The sequence below is a fragment of the Mustela erminea genome, chromosome 21 (genome assembly GCF_009829155.1).
Source record: "Mustela erminea isolate mMusErm1 chromosome 21, mMusErm1.Pri, whole genome shotgun sequence".
Classification (NCBI taxonomy): Eukaryota; Metazoa; Chordata; class Mammalia; order Carnivora; family Mustelidae; genus Mustela; species Mustela erminea.
In genome coordinates this window covers 1,540,423-1,555,128 of record NC_045634.1, presented here as the reverse complement: position 1 = coordinate 1,555,128, position 14,706 = coordinate 1,540,423, and the positions used below count along the sequence as shown (strand labels likewise).

The 14,706-nt window shown below is 40.1% G+C and overlaps 1 protein-coding gene across 6 annotated transcripts in view; it reads right to left on the bottom strand.

Annotated features, from left to right (window-relative positions):
• INTS10 (integrator complex subunit 10) overlaps positions 1-14,706 on the bottom strand; it is a 38,807-nt gene that overhangs the window by 9,423 nt on the left and 14,678 nt on the right. For all 6 annotated transcript variants that reach the window (XM_032328778.1, XM_032328774.1, XM_032328776.1 and 3 more), the window contains exons 12-13: positions 13,616-13,768; positions 10,591-10,699 (exon numbers count right to left, since the gene is read on the bottom strand). In XM_032328778.1, the coding sequence (XP_032184669.1) occupies positions 10,591-10,699; positions 13,616-13,768 (262 nt within the window). The remainder of the gene's footprint in view (positions 1-10,590; positions 10,700-13,615; positions 13,769-14,706) is intronic.

Here is a 14,706-nt window from a genome sequence, read left to right as displayed (position 1 = left end):
TGTTGATTCTCCATGCTGTGTAAATTTCTTGCAGGCTATGGCTTATCCTGTCACTTTGTCACAGTATCTGTCACAGTTGTTGCTATTTTATTATTTTTTTTAAAGATCTTATTTATTTATTTGACACACAGAGAGAAATCACAAGCAGGCAGGCAGGCAGGCAGAGAGAGAGGGAGAAACAGGCTCCCCGCTGAGGACCCTGAGATGATGACCTGAGCTGAAGGCAGAGGCTTAACCCTCTGAGCCACCCAGGCGCCCCACTGTTGCTATTTTAATTTAATGGGACTAAATTTACTTACCTTTTCCTTTCTGTTGTGTGGTTTTTGTAGCCTAATCATTCTCTACCTGGAAGGCCCAAAGAATACTTTCTTCTAAAAGCTTGAAAGTTTTACTTTTCATTTTTACATCTTAAAATTTAAATAATTTTTGTGTAGTGGGAAGGCAAGATCACATTTTTATTATTTTTATATTTGGATCAATTGCCTCACTACCACTTATTGGATAAACTCATTCTTGGCCCACTGAATTATAATACCACCTGTTTCTTAGTTCTCTGTTGTGTTCCATTAGTCAGTCTCTATGCCAACACTATACTACCTCTATTAAAATAAGTCTTGAAGTCAGCTAGGTCCGGTCTTAAGCTACCTGATCTGCTTCTGTTTCAGAGACACTATTTCTGAAGGGGTCTGGGCTATATCTTCTTCTTCTTCTTTTTTTTTAAGTCCTCCATGTACCTTAAACACTTTCAGTAATAATCAAGACTGTCATGCTTTTGTCTTTTAGTTATGGCGAACTGGGTGGGGGCATGGGGAGGGGACATGGAGGCCTTATTGTAAAAATAGAAACAAGGTAGCCCAAGTTTTTAATTATGGCAAACTGGGTGGGGTGTTTTTGTCTTTTAGGAAAATTTTAGTGTCCTAATAAATCTACCTACCAGTCACAAAGACCTTTTCTTCTTTTTTCAAAAATGAAAATAAATGTTTACTTAAAATTATCTATTATACCATATTGTTTGCTTTTCTGTTACATATTACTTATTTTTTAAGTTCAACTAGCCAACATGTACATTAGTTTCAGATGTAGTGTTCAATAATTCATCAGTTGCATATCCAGTGCTCATCACATCATCACGTGCCCTCCTTAATGCCCATCACCCGTTACCCCATTCCCCCACTCACCTCCACTCCAGCAACCCTCTATGTGTTTCCTATACTTAAGAGTCTCTCATGGTTTTTCTTCCTCTCTGATGACTTCCCATTCAGTTTTCCCTCCCTCCCCCCATGATCCTCTGTACTGTTTCTTATATTCCACTTAAGAGTGAAACCATATGTTAATTGTCTTTCTTTTCTTTTGCTTAGTATAATATCCTCCAGTTCCAGGTCTATGTAAATGGTAAGTATTCATCCTTTCTGATGGCTGAGTAATAATTCGTCATATATATAATCATATCTCTGTATGATTATATATATACATACTGTTTTCTTTATCTGTTCATCTGCTGATGGACATCTTGGCTCTTTCCGTAGTTTGGCTATTGTGGACACTGCTGCTATAAACACTGGGGTACAGGAGCCCCTTTGGATCACTGTTTTTATCTTTGGGTTAAATACCCAGTACTGCAACTGCTGGTCATAGAATAGCTCTATTTTTAACTTAAGGAACCTCTGTACCTTTTTCCAGAGTGGTTACATCAGCTTGCGTTCCGACCAACAGTATAGGAGGGTTCCCCTTTCTCCGCATCCTTGCCAATACCTGTTGTTTCTTGAGTTGTTAATCTTAGCCATCCTGACTGGTGTGAAGTGGTATCTCCTTGTGCTTTTGATTTGTATTTCCCTGATGCCCAGGGATGTGGAGCATATTTTCATGTGTCTGTCGCCCATTTGTATGTCTTCTTTGGAGAAATGTCTGTTCACATCTTCTGCCCATTTCTTAACTGGATTGTTTTTTGGGTGTTGAGCTTGGTAAGTTCTTTATAGATCTTGGATACTGGCCCTTTATCTGATATGTCATCTGCAAATATCTTCTCCCATTCTGTAGCTGTCTTTTGGTTTTCCTGTTTCCTTTGCTATGCAGAAGATTTTTAATTTTGATGAAGTCCCAATAGTTCATTTTTGCTTTTGTTTCACTTGGTTTTGAAGACATGTCAAGCAAGAAGTTGCTGTGGCCAGTGTCAAAAAGGTTACTGCCTACGTTCTCCTCTAGGATTTTGATGGATTCCTGTCTCACACTGAGGTCGTCCATCCATTTTGAGTCTAATATTTTTTTGTGTGGTGTAAGAAAATGGTGCAGTTTCATTCTTCTGCATGTGGCTGTCCAATATTCCCAACACCATTTGTTGAAGAGACTGTCCTTTTTCCACTGGATATTCTTTCCTGCTTTGTCAAAGATTAGTTGACCAGAGAGTTGAGGGTCAATTTCTGGGTTCTCTATTCTGGTTCATTGATCCATGTGTCTGTTTTTGTGCCAGTACCATACTGTCTTGATGATAACAGCTTTGTAATAGATCTTGGAAGTCTGAAATTGTGAAGCCATCAGCTTTAGTTTTCTTTTGCAATATTCCTCTGGCTATTTGGGGTCTTTTCTGCTTCCATACGAATTTTAGGATTGTTTGTTCCAGCTTTGTGAAAAATGTTAATGTATTTTGACAGGGACTGCACTGAATGTATAGATTGCTCTGGGTAGCATAGACATTTTAATAGTATTTATTCTTCCAGTCCATGAGGCTAGAATGTTTTTCCGTATCTTTGTGTCTTCCTCAATTTCTTTCATAAATGTCCTGTAGTTTTTAGAATACAGATCCTTTACCTCTTTGGTTAAGTTTATTCCTAGGTATCTTATGGTTTTTGGCACAATGGTAAATGGGGTCAATTCCTTAAATTCTCTCTTGTTAGTGTACAGAAATGCAACTGACTTCTGTGCATTGATTTTATATCCTGCCATGTTGCTGAATTCCTGTATGAGTTCTAGCAATTTTGGGATGAAGTCTTTTGGGTTTTTCACATGAACTATCATGTCATCTGCAAAAAGAGAGAATTTGACTTCTTTGAAAATCTGAATGCCTTTTATTTCTTCTTCTTGTCTGACTGCGGAGGCTGGGACTTCTAGTACTATGTTAAACAGCAGTGAAGAGAATGGGCATCCCTGTCGTATTCCTGACTTTAGAGGAAAAGCTCTCAGTTTCTCTCCATTGAGAATGATATTCACTATGGGCTTTTTGTAAATGGCTTTTATGATATTGAGGTATGTTCCCTTTATCCTTACACTGGAGAATTTTAATCAAGAAAGGATGCTGTATTTTGTCAAATGCTGTTTCTGCATCAATTGAAAGGATCATACAGTTCTTGTCCTTTCTTTTATGAATGTGATGTATCATGCTGTTGATTTGCAAATGTTGAACCAGGCTTGCAGCCTAGGAATAAATCCCACTTGGTCATGGTGAATAATCCTTTTAATGTACTGCTGGATCCTACTGGCTAGGATCTTGGTGAGAATTTTGGCATCCATGTTCATCAGGGAAATTGTTCTGTAATTCTCCTTTTCGATGGGGTCTTTGTCTGGCTTTGGGATCAAGGCAATGCTGGCCTCCCATAGAACGAGTTTGGAAGTTTTCCTTACTTTTTTTTTTTTTTTTTTTTTTTTTTTAAAAACAGCTTCAGAAGAATAGGTATTAGTTCTTCCTTCAATGTCTAGTAGAATTCCCCTGGGAAGCCATCCAGCCCTTGACTCTTGTTTTTGGGAGATTTTTGATTACTGCTTCAATTTCCTTGTTGGTTATGGGTCTGTTCAGGTTTCCTATTTCTTCCTGTCTTGATAATTTATAAGTTTCCAGGAAAGCATCCATTTCTTCCAGATTGCCTAAACTGCTGGCATATAGTTGCTCATAATATGTTCTTTTTTCTTTCTTTTTTTGGTTAAAGATTTTATTTATTTGACAGAGATCACAAGTAGGCAGAAGAGGCAGGTGGGGGCGGGGGAGGGGAAGTAGGCTCCCCGTCGAGCAGACAGTCTGATACAGGGTTCCATCCCAGGACCTGGGATCATGACCTGAACTGAAGGCAGAGGTCATGAACCACCCAGGCGCCCGCTCATAATATGTTCTTAAAATTATTTTTATTTCCTTGGTGTTGGTTGTGATCTCTCCTCTCTCATTCATGATTAATTTGAGTCCTTTCTCTTTTTGGGGGGGGGGGTAAGTCTTAAAGATTTTTTTTTCAGACATTTTTTTAGAAGTCATTTTTTAATTTAGATCTTTTCAATTCTTCCAAAAACTAGCTTTTAATTTCATTGATCTATTCTACAATTTTTTGGTTTCTATCTCACTGATTTCTGCTCTAATCTTTATTATTTCTCTTCTACTCAGTTTAGACTTTATTTGTTGTTCTTCCTCCAGGTCTTTTCAGTGTAAGGTTAGTGTGTTTATTTGAGACTTTCCTAGTTTTCTTTTTTTAAAAGATTTTATCTATTTATTTGACAGAGATCACAAGTACGCAGAGAGGCAGGCAGAGAGAGAGAGAGGGGAGAAGCAGGCACCCCACTGAGCAGAGAGCCCAATGCGGGGCTCGACGCCAGGACCCTGGGATCATGACGTGAGCTGAAGGCAGAGGCTTTAACCCAGAGTCACCCAAGCGCCCCAGAAAATTTCCCAATTTTCTTTTTTTTTTTTTTTAAAGATTTTATTTATTTATATGACAGAGAGAGATCACAAGTAGGCAGAGAGGCAGGCAGAGAGAGAGAGAGAGAGAGAGAGAGAGGAGGAAGCAGGCTCCCTGCTGAGCAGAGAGCCTGATGCGGGACTCGATCCCAGGACCCTGAGATCATGACCTGAGCCGAAGGCAGCGGCTAACCCACTGAGCCACCCAGGCGCCCCAATTTCCCAATTTTCTGAGAAAGGTTTGTATTGCTATGTATTTCCCTCTTAGGACCACCTTTGCTGTATCCCAAAGGTTTTCAACAGTTGTGTTTTTTTTTTTTTTTTTTTTAAGATTTTATTTATTTATTTATTTGACAGAGAGAAATCACAAGTAGATGGAGAGGCAGGCAGAGAGAGAGAGAGGGAAGCAGGCTCCCTGCTGAGCAGAGAGCCCGATGCGGGACTCGATCCCAGGAACCTGAGATCATGACCTGAGCCGAAGGCAGCGGCTTAACCCACTGAGCCACCCAGGCGTCCCAACAGTTGTGTTTTCATTTTCATTTGCTTCGATGAGTTTTAAAAATTCTTGTATTTTTTGGTTGACCCATCCATTCTTTTTTTTTTTTTAAATATTTTATTTATTTGTTTTTCAGAGAGAGAGGGAGAGAGAGCGAGCACAGGCGGACAGAATGGCAGACAGAGGCAGAGGGAGAAGCAGGCTCCCCGCCAAGCAAGGAGCCCGATGTGGGACTCGATCCCAGGACGCTGGGATCATGACCTGAGCCGAAGGCAGCCGCTTAACCAACTGAGCCACCCAGGCGTCCCGACCCATCCATTCTTTAGTAGGATGTTCTTTAACCTCCAAGTGTTTGAATTATTTCCAAATTTCCTGTTGTGACTGAGTTCAATTTTCAAAGAACTGTGGTCTGAAAATTTGTAGGGAATAATCCCAATCTTCTGCTACCAGTTGAGACCTGATTTGTGACCCAGTATGTGAACCATTCTGGAGTATGCTCCATGTGTACTTGAGAAGAATGTGCATTCTCTTGCTTTAGGAAGAAATGCTCTGTATATATCTGTGAAGTCCATCTGGTCCAATGTGTCATTCAAAGCCCTTGTTTTCTTCTTGATATTCTGCTTAGATGATCTGTCCACTGCTATGAGTGGCGAGTTGAACTCCCCTACGATTACTGTATTATCAATGTGTTTAATTTGGTTATTAATTGGTTTATATAACTGTCTGCTCCCAAGGTAGGAGAATATTTATGATCGTTGTATCTTCTTGTTGGATAGACAGTTTAAGTGTGATTTAGAGTCCTTCTTCATCTCTTTGGTTTAAAATCTAATTTGTCTGATATGAGGACTGCTACCCCAGCTTTCTTTCAATGTCCATTAGTATGATAAATGGTTCTTCATCCTCTCACTATCAATTGGGAGGTGTCTTTAGGTCTAAAATGAGTCTCTTGTAGATAGCATATGGATGGCTCTTGCTTTTTAAAATTCAATCTGATACAATGTGTCTTCTGTTCACAGCATTTAGCCCAATTACATTTAGTAACTATCAAAAGATAATGAATTTAGTGCCATTGTATTACCTATAAAGTCCCTGTTTCTGTAGATTATCTCTGTTTCTTTCTGGTTCATGTTACTTTTGGGCTCTCTCTTTGCTTACAGGATCCCTTTTAATATTTCTTGCAGGGCTGCTTTAGTAATCACAAATTCTTTTAGTTTGTTTGTCCTAGAAGCTCTTTATCTCTCCTTCCATTCTGAATGACAACCTTGCTGGATAAAGTATTCCTGGCTGCATGTTTTTCTCATTTAGTACCCTCAATGTATCATGCCAACCCCTTCTGGCCTGCCAGGTCTCTGTGGATAGGTCTGCTGCCAGTTTAATATTCCTACTCCTGTAGGTTATGAACCTCTTGTCTGGAGCTGCTTTCAAGATTTTCTCTTTATCGCTGAAGTTTGCAAGCTTCACTAATGCATGTTGGGATGACGATCTACTTTTATTGATTTTGGAGGGGTTTCCTTCCCCATATTAGCTAAGTTCTCAGCTACAATTTACTCAAATATACTTTCTGTCCCTCTCTATTCTTCCTCTGGGACCACAATAATCCAAATATTGTTTTGCTTTATGGTTTTGCTGATTTCTCAAAGCCTCCCCTCATGGTCCACTAGTTGTTTTTCTCTTCTGCTCAGCTTCCTTCCTTTCCATCATCTTGTTTTCTTAAAGCTTTTTTTTTTTTTTATTTATTAATTTGACAGAGAGAAATCACAGGTAGACGGAGAGGCAGCCAGAGAGAGAGAGAGAGATAGGGAAGCAGGCTCCCTGCTGAGCAGAGAGCCCGACGCGGGACTCGATCCCAGGACCCTGAGATCATGACCTGAGCCGAAGGCAGCGGCTTAACCCACTGAGCCACCCAGGCGTCCCCATCATCTTGTTTTCTATATCACTAACTCTCTCTTCTGCCTCATCTACCCAAACTGTTAGGCATCCATTTTCATACTGCATCTCAGTTAAAGCATTTTTTAAAAAAGATTTTATTTATTTATTTGACAGAGAGAGAGACAGTGAGAGAGGGGATACAAGCAGGGGAAGCAGGAGAGGGAGAAGCAGGCTTCCTGCTGAGCAGGTAGCCTGAGGCGGGGCTCGATCCCAGGACACTGGGATCACGACCTGAGCTGAGGGTAGATGCTTAATGACTGAGTCACCCAGGTGCCCCTCAGTTAAAGTATTTTTAATTTCAACCTGATTAGATTTCAGTTCTGCACTAAGAGATTCTCTAGAGCTTTTTATGCTTTTTTCAAGCCTAGCTATTAACTCTGTAATTGATATCCTGAATTTCACCTCTGATATCTTACTTGTATCAATACTGCTTAGATCTGTAGCAGAGTATTACCTCTGGTTCTTTCTTTTGTTGTGAATTCCTCCTTCTAGTCATTTTGCCCAGAATAGAATGAATGAGTGAGAGAACAAAATCAAAAATATCAACCACAACCCAAGACAAATACACACTAGAAAAGTCTGAAAAGATCAGAAACCAAAAAAGAAAAGAAAAAGGAAAAAAAGAGAAAAAAAGAGAAAAAGGAGAGAATATAATCTCCCAGGTGGACAAAACAGAGCAATCCACTTGGTCCTGGGTGTATTTTGGTCTGTTTGTTAGAAGACACTAAATCCCAAAATTTTAAAGAACACAAAACATATATATACAAAAATAAAAATTAATACAGGGAAAGGAAGCCAAAAAGGAAGACTATATTTATAAAATGTAATTATAAAAATTAAAAAAAAAAGAAAAGACTTCAAGAGTTGCTCCAATAAGAAACTAGTTGAGAAGGAAAAAAAAAGAAAAGGAAAATTTAAACTGAAAAATAAACGAATCACGAGGAAAGAAACCCTTGAATTCTATATACTACTGTCCCTATCCCTGGAGTTTGGCAGTTCTGTGCGCTCTGTAAACTTGGCATCTGCCTGATGTTCCAGTTGATCTTCCGGCGGAAGGGCCTGCCACCCTGATTCTCAGGTGTCTTTGCCTGGGGAGAGTAGCACTGCCCCTTGCTAGGGCGTGGGCTCTAAGTGGTTTTCAGTTGCTTTATGTGGTTTTTGTTCCCGAAAGGCTTTCTGTGCCACGCTAGATGAGAATAAAAATGGGTCGATCTCCAGCACTGGAGCTGAAAGACTGCAGTCCCTCTCCCTTTAAGGAAACCCTAAGGTAAGAGCAGTCTACATTTTTGTGTGTACCAAACTCTGCAGGTTCCTGTGGCTTGCATACCCATCAATTTTCCCAGGGGAGGGAGGAAGGTTGCACTAAGCCTGCTGCGTACCCCACATGGGCAGCAATACTTTTTTTTCCTAAAAAATGTTATCATTTTAGCTTTCCATTTAGTCTCAGCTCCATCTCAAATTGGTTTTAGTGAATAATGTGACACAAAGCTTGAGGATCCTTTTTCTTTCTACACCAGAGGTCCTTTGTTCCAGCACCAATTGGCTGAAAAGGCCTTCCTTTCTCCAAAGAATTGGTCTGGTGCCTTCACTGAAAATCATTTGACCATATCTGTACGGGTCTCTTTCTGGATTTTCCACTCTTATGCCAATACTGTCTGGATAACTGTGGCTTTCTATTAGAAGTCTTGCTATCAGGTGGGTAAGTTGTCCAGTTCTGTTATCTTTTTCAAAACTGTTTTAGCTAGATTGCACTTCCCTATAGATTTTAGAATCGAATTTGTCAATTTCTACAAAAAAAAAAAAAAAGTCTGCTGGGATTTTGACTGGGATTGCACTGAGTCTATAGGTACTTTTGGGGAGAACTGGAACCCTAACATGAGTATCCTAATATCAGTCTTCCAAACTATGAACATGATTTTGCACACTTTTCAATAAATTTTTCCCAAAGTATTTCATGGTTTTTGAGGTTATTCTATTTGGAGATTCTGTAGGCTTTTCTAATATAGCCACATATGTAGCTACAGTCATACCTGTGAACGAAGACAGCAGTCTTCAACCTTTATGCCTCCTTTTTCTTCCCTTCCTTCCTTGTGCTAGCTACAAGGTGCAGCATGCTGAATTCAAGTGGTAAAAGCAAACACTCTTGTATCGTTGCTGATTTTGGGGAAAGTATTTGCTATTTCATAGTTAAGGATGATGCTGAGAACAACTATTTCTAGCTTGCTCAGATTTTTTTTTAAAAACCGTGAATGATAAATGCAAACGTAATGGAACCTATCTGCATCTATTAAGAGAATGACGATTTTTCGCCTTTACTGTGCTAAAGTGGTGATATTACAGGGACTGATTTTCTACGTTAAACCAACTTTGCATTCCCACTCTACCTGATCATATGTGTTATCCTTCCTATATGCTGCTGTATTTAATTTGCTAACATTTTTTGAGGACTTTGGGAATCTATGTTTATGATGGATATTGGCCTTTAATGTCCTTTTCTGGCAATGCTCTTATTTGGTTTTGCTCTTAGGGTTATGTTTGCCTTAAAAACTGAATTGGGAAGCATTCCCTCTTTCTCTATTTTCTCCAAGAGTAGGTGTAGGATAGGTGTTATTTCTTCCTAAGTGCTAGAGAGAATTCACCAATGAAGCCATTTCAATCTGGAGTTCTGTGGGAAAGTTTCTGATAATAATTTAATTTCTTTGATAGATGTAGAACATTCATATATTCTATTTCATTCTGTTTCAGTTTTGGCAAGTTGTGTTTCTCAAGGAATTTTTCCATTTCCTCTAAATTGTTGAATTTATTGGTATAGAGTTATTAGTAATTTATTCTCTTAGCGTCCTTTTGATTGCAGTAGGATCTGCAGTGACAATTCTTCTTTCATTCCCGCTATTGGTAACTTGTGCTCACTTTCTTCCTGATTAATCTTGTTAGGAATTTATCTTTTTTTTTTTCTTTCAAAAAAACAACTTTTAGCTTTATTAATTTCCTTGATTTTATTTTCTATTGCATTGATTTCTGCACTTATTATTTCCTGTCTTCTACTTTCTTTAGGTTTCATTTGCTTACCTTTTTCTAACTTCTAATGTAGAAACTTAGAACCCTGACAGTGAATCTCTTTTCCTTTCTTATATAAGCATTACAACTAAATTTATGTAGGTTTTCAAGCAATGTGTTCCTTGAGGTGAAGCTCAAAATAGCCTGAGAGGGAATTGACAGGAGATACTTCTTAACTAATCATTCCCAAGTTTTGAGAATTGGTAGAGATAAGAAAAGGAGTTCAGGATATTCCTCAGAGATAACAAACTTAGGAAATGAAGAGAACTTTGAAAGAAAGATTTATAGCTGCTTATGAAATCGGTGCCAAGGACAAGCTTGGCAAGAGATTAACTTTTTATATAGTTTGTCAACTCCCTCAGATCACATAGTATTATTTCATCAGGAATTATAAAGAATTTCCCAGCCTTGGGTCCTAGAGCCATATTACAAAATAAGAATAAAACTTGCACTGTACCTTTTCTAAATTTGGGCTTTATTTTTGAGGGTTCTTCCTGTGATTTGCCTCCATCTTGAATGGGGAGTACCATGTAGCACATCAAATCAAGGACTTTTTCACATGTCATCTAAAGAAGATCAGATGAAAAGGTACCAATCTGAAATTTTCTCATTGAAAGCAAATCAACAGAATACTAATATATGTGTAGTGGACGACTGGGCAACGTATGCACATGGAGGTCTGTAGCACTATCTCAAGACTCTGTGAGACCATTACCGTTTGCTCAACAGCAAAAATGTAGAAAAGGTAACTGAGATTGAATCGAGGTACTAGACTTTTGGGGGAATAATAACTCCTTCTTTGCTGTTAAAACGAAAAAACAAAAATGAAAAATCAGTCAAGTATTAACTAACCCCCCAATGCGATTAACAGCACAGCGGCATCCAAAAGAAGTAGGCCCATCTTAAAGGCATTCACTAACTCACTGAATAGAAAAATCAACAAAATGGGACACAGAGTACTGAAATACACGGTATGATATAGAGCATAATGTAAAATGAAGGAGAAACAAGGTAGGAAGATTTTCCTTATCTCAGCCTTAAAGGGACGGAAGAATTTAGAATGTGAAAAAGAGAAAAAAGGGTTTTAGTGGAGGAGAGAAAGCTGTGGGGAAGGGCTGGGTATTGTTTAGGTGATTAGGTGAGGGGAAGGAGGGCGGGGTTTAGGCAGTAACACAGACAAAACCAGTCTGATGTAGTGCTGGTGGCTGAGGGAGGCCTCAAGTGCCACACCGGTGTTGGGGGGAGGGGATTGCTCTCGATCTATAGTGAGTGAGCCATCATCTATGGTCTACCTGTTCAAATTCTAGTAACAGCTAGATTCCAAGTGGGGAACATGTTCTATGCATTTAGCACAACCGTCTTATTATCCCCATTTTACAGATGAGGAAGTGGAATGTTAAACCCATGCTTCCCACCCTTTTCCATGTCTTGACGCATCCAGAAATATTTGTAAGGCTGCTCAGAGCTGGCAGAATTAACTGGGGGCTCTGGCTGCCTCAAGCCACAGCTAACTGAGAGGGTTGGTATCTTGGCACCCAGGGCCACAGGGTTGTGAATCTCCAGCTTGAAGAGCTCGACAGCTTGGTAGTTCAGAACTTGAATGCTGGAGTTAGACAGTTTGGTGAGGTAACTTGACCCAGGTCATAGAGCTAAGAGGTGGTGGGGCCATGATGTGGGCTGCAGAGTCATATGTCCACCTCCAGCCAATATCTACTGTAAATCCTTTCTTGACTACATGGACCCCAGTGAAAACACCCTCTCCTGAATGCCTACTGTGCATATGTCAGGGCATACCACTTAGTATTTGATTTTTCACTGTCTTCAATAGATACTTGCACTTTTCTCTGTAACTCAAATTGTATGCCCTGAATCAGGGATCCCCCATTCCCCATACCCTGCTTATATGTCCACCCCCAGCACACAGTTCAACTCTGGACACTGAGGAAGTCAGTACTTCTGTTAAGGGGAACAATGACAGCAATCTCTTGAAAGCAATGACCATAACTCAAAGATGGAAGAAGAACCGGGGCAAAAAACTCCATTCAGAGCAATGGATTAGAGTGGTGGCCGAGGAAACAAAAGGCACTACACCAAAGATACTAGCTTTATGCTAGAAGAATCAAAATGATTAGGCAGAGTTAAGAGCCAACCATGACCTGAGAGTTTCATACCTAATGACAAGAGAATGAAGGAAACTCACATCTGGACACGCTGGTGAGCTGAAGACAGACAGCTGAAGGCAGCTGAGATCCAGGAGGCAGGGTAAGTTAGAAACCAAGGATAAAGGCCTAACGGTGATCAGCTTTGTCTGAAGCCCTCAAAAAGAATGCGTTTGCCCCGCTTAATTAAATCTGTTTATTTTATATTTACTAGTATGATGCTGAACAGCAGTGCCTTGTGTAACTGTCTAATTCTACATGATATATAGACATCTGAGTGGATAAATATGTGCTCTCTTTCAAGTTCTCAGGAAATTCACTGAAACTTAGAATTAGTACTTGATAATTACATAATGATGGAAGAAAAATATTTTCAATTTTCAGTGCACATACTTAACATGCTCTCTGTTTCTTCCTAATTATCATCATGGCAAATTATAAATCATATTTCAAAGTTCAAGTTTAAAAACTTTACTCAGGGTTACTAATCACAAAGTAATCCACTTAACACATAGAATGATGAGAAAGAAATCAGAGTCTGTGTGTTCAGTTGTGGCCTTGAACTTATACAGTATAAAGAATAAAGAATGTGCTTATATTTTAATTGAATTCAAACAATTATTAATAACTGAATTCAAAGCTGTGCCGACCTCTGTGGTCAGTGCTATGAGAGAGTCAAAGGTAAAGCACATGGTCTGCGCCCTGTCGTAGGAGGGGCTCACAATCACAGGGAAACAGACTCGTGTACGTAGCTGCTCCGCAGCACCATGAGGTGGACTGCAGAGTCACGTGTCTCTGCATGCTTCGAGAGCAGCGGGAAGGCGCAGAGGGAGAGAGAGTCTTACCCAGACTCCGTGCTGAACACAATCCCGGTGCAGAGCTTGACCTCACAACCCGGAGATCACGACCTGAGCTGAAACCAAGAGTCAGACACTTAACTGACACCCCAACTCTGGAGACTCAGGGCATCTGATGCTCAGAGAAGCTAATGGCACTCCTCCATTTCCCACTTAATAAATGCCTCTTCTGTCCAAGTACAATAGCACTGATTCTGCTCTGAAGGGATTCCAGGTAAGAAAGTAAAGAAAAATAGAAGCCATCCTCCAACAAAATGGAAAAAGGAATAGGAAATCTGAAAAGTAGCACAGCCTAACTTCAAGAAGCTGTAACTAAAGAGAAAACCAAGTAAAACAAAATTATCAAGATTTTTACTAGCAGATTAGGTGACAAAATCTAGGCAGAAAAAAATCCTATCTCAAATAAACATGCACCGAATTAAAAGGCCACTCTAGGTAAAGAGGAAGCCCTGTGCACACTACTCACTCTGTACTCCCCCAGAGCAAAGTGGCAGGTTGCGAGCTGGATGAGCGCCCTCTGATGTTCCAGGGTCCCCTGGCCTGTGATCTGCGGCTGCGGAAGCGATCCCTGGAGAGCTGCAAGATGATGCAGGCTCGCTATTGCTTTTTTATACTGACCCTAAGAAAGACAACAGCAAGGAAGTGAAAAACATTGCCGTTAAAGAAAAGTCTCCAGGGGGCGCCTGGGTGGCTCAGTCATTAAGTGTCTGCCTTCAGCTCAGGTCACGATCCTGGGGTCCTGGGATTGAGCCCCAGATCAGGCTCCCTGCTCAGTGGGAAGCTTGCCTTACCCTCTCCCACTCCCCCTGCTTATATTCCCTCTTTCGTGCTCTATCAAATAAATAATTAAAATCTTTAAAAAAAAAGTGTCTCCAGAGTTGGGGTGCCACAGTCTTGGTTTCAGCTCAGGTCGTGACCTCCGGGTTGTGAGGTCAACCTCTGCACTGGGACTGTGTTCAGCACGGAGTCTGCGTAAGACTCTCTCTCCCTCTCCCCCTTCCCACCGCTCTCTCCCAAATTAGTAAATAAATAAAAATCACCAGAGTTAATAAAGCATACAGATAAGGTAGCTCTGCTTGATCATCTCAGGAGGAAAAAGGAGACTTAGCAATAATCAAACCCACTTATTTAAAGCTAGGTAGAGTGTTCTCTATACAGGTACTTCATATGTACAAAGATTTTTCTTTCTGGTCTTAATTCTTTTTTTTTTTTTAAGTTTATTTATTTTTTAGTCATCTCTACACCCAATATGGGGCTTGAACTCATGACCCTGAGATGAAGAGTGACATGTTCTACCGAAAGGGATAGCCAGACACCCTGGGTTTTAAGTCCTAAGGTTAAATAAAATAACAAGCTTTTGGATAAAATACATTTTGGATATACCATTTCTTACAAATATTTTACTAATAATACCCTTTCTCCTTTATGTAGGAAAGAAGCAGCAACCTATCTGCTCCGACTACAGAGGTTAGAAGCTCTCCATCTTCTTAGGGAATTATTAGCTCTCTCCATTCCTCCCAGGCCTAAGTGGCTCGAGAACAGGAGAGCAGGGCAGAA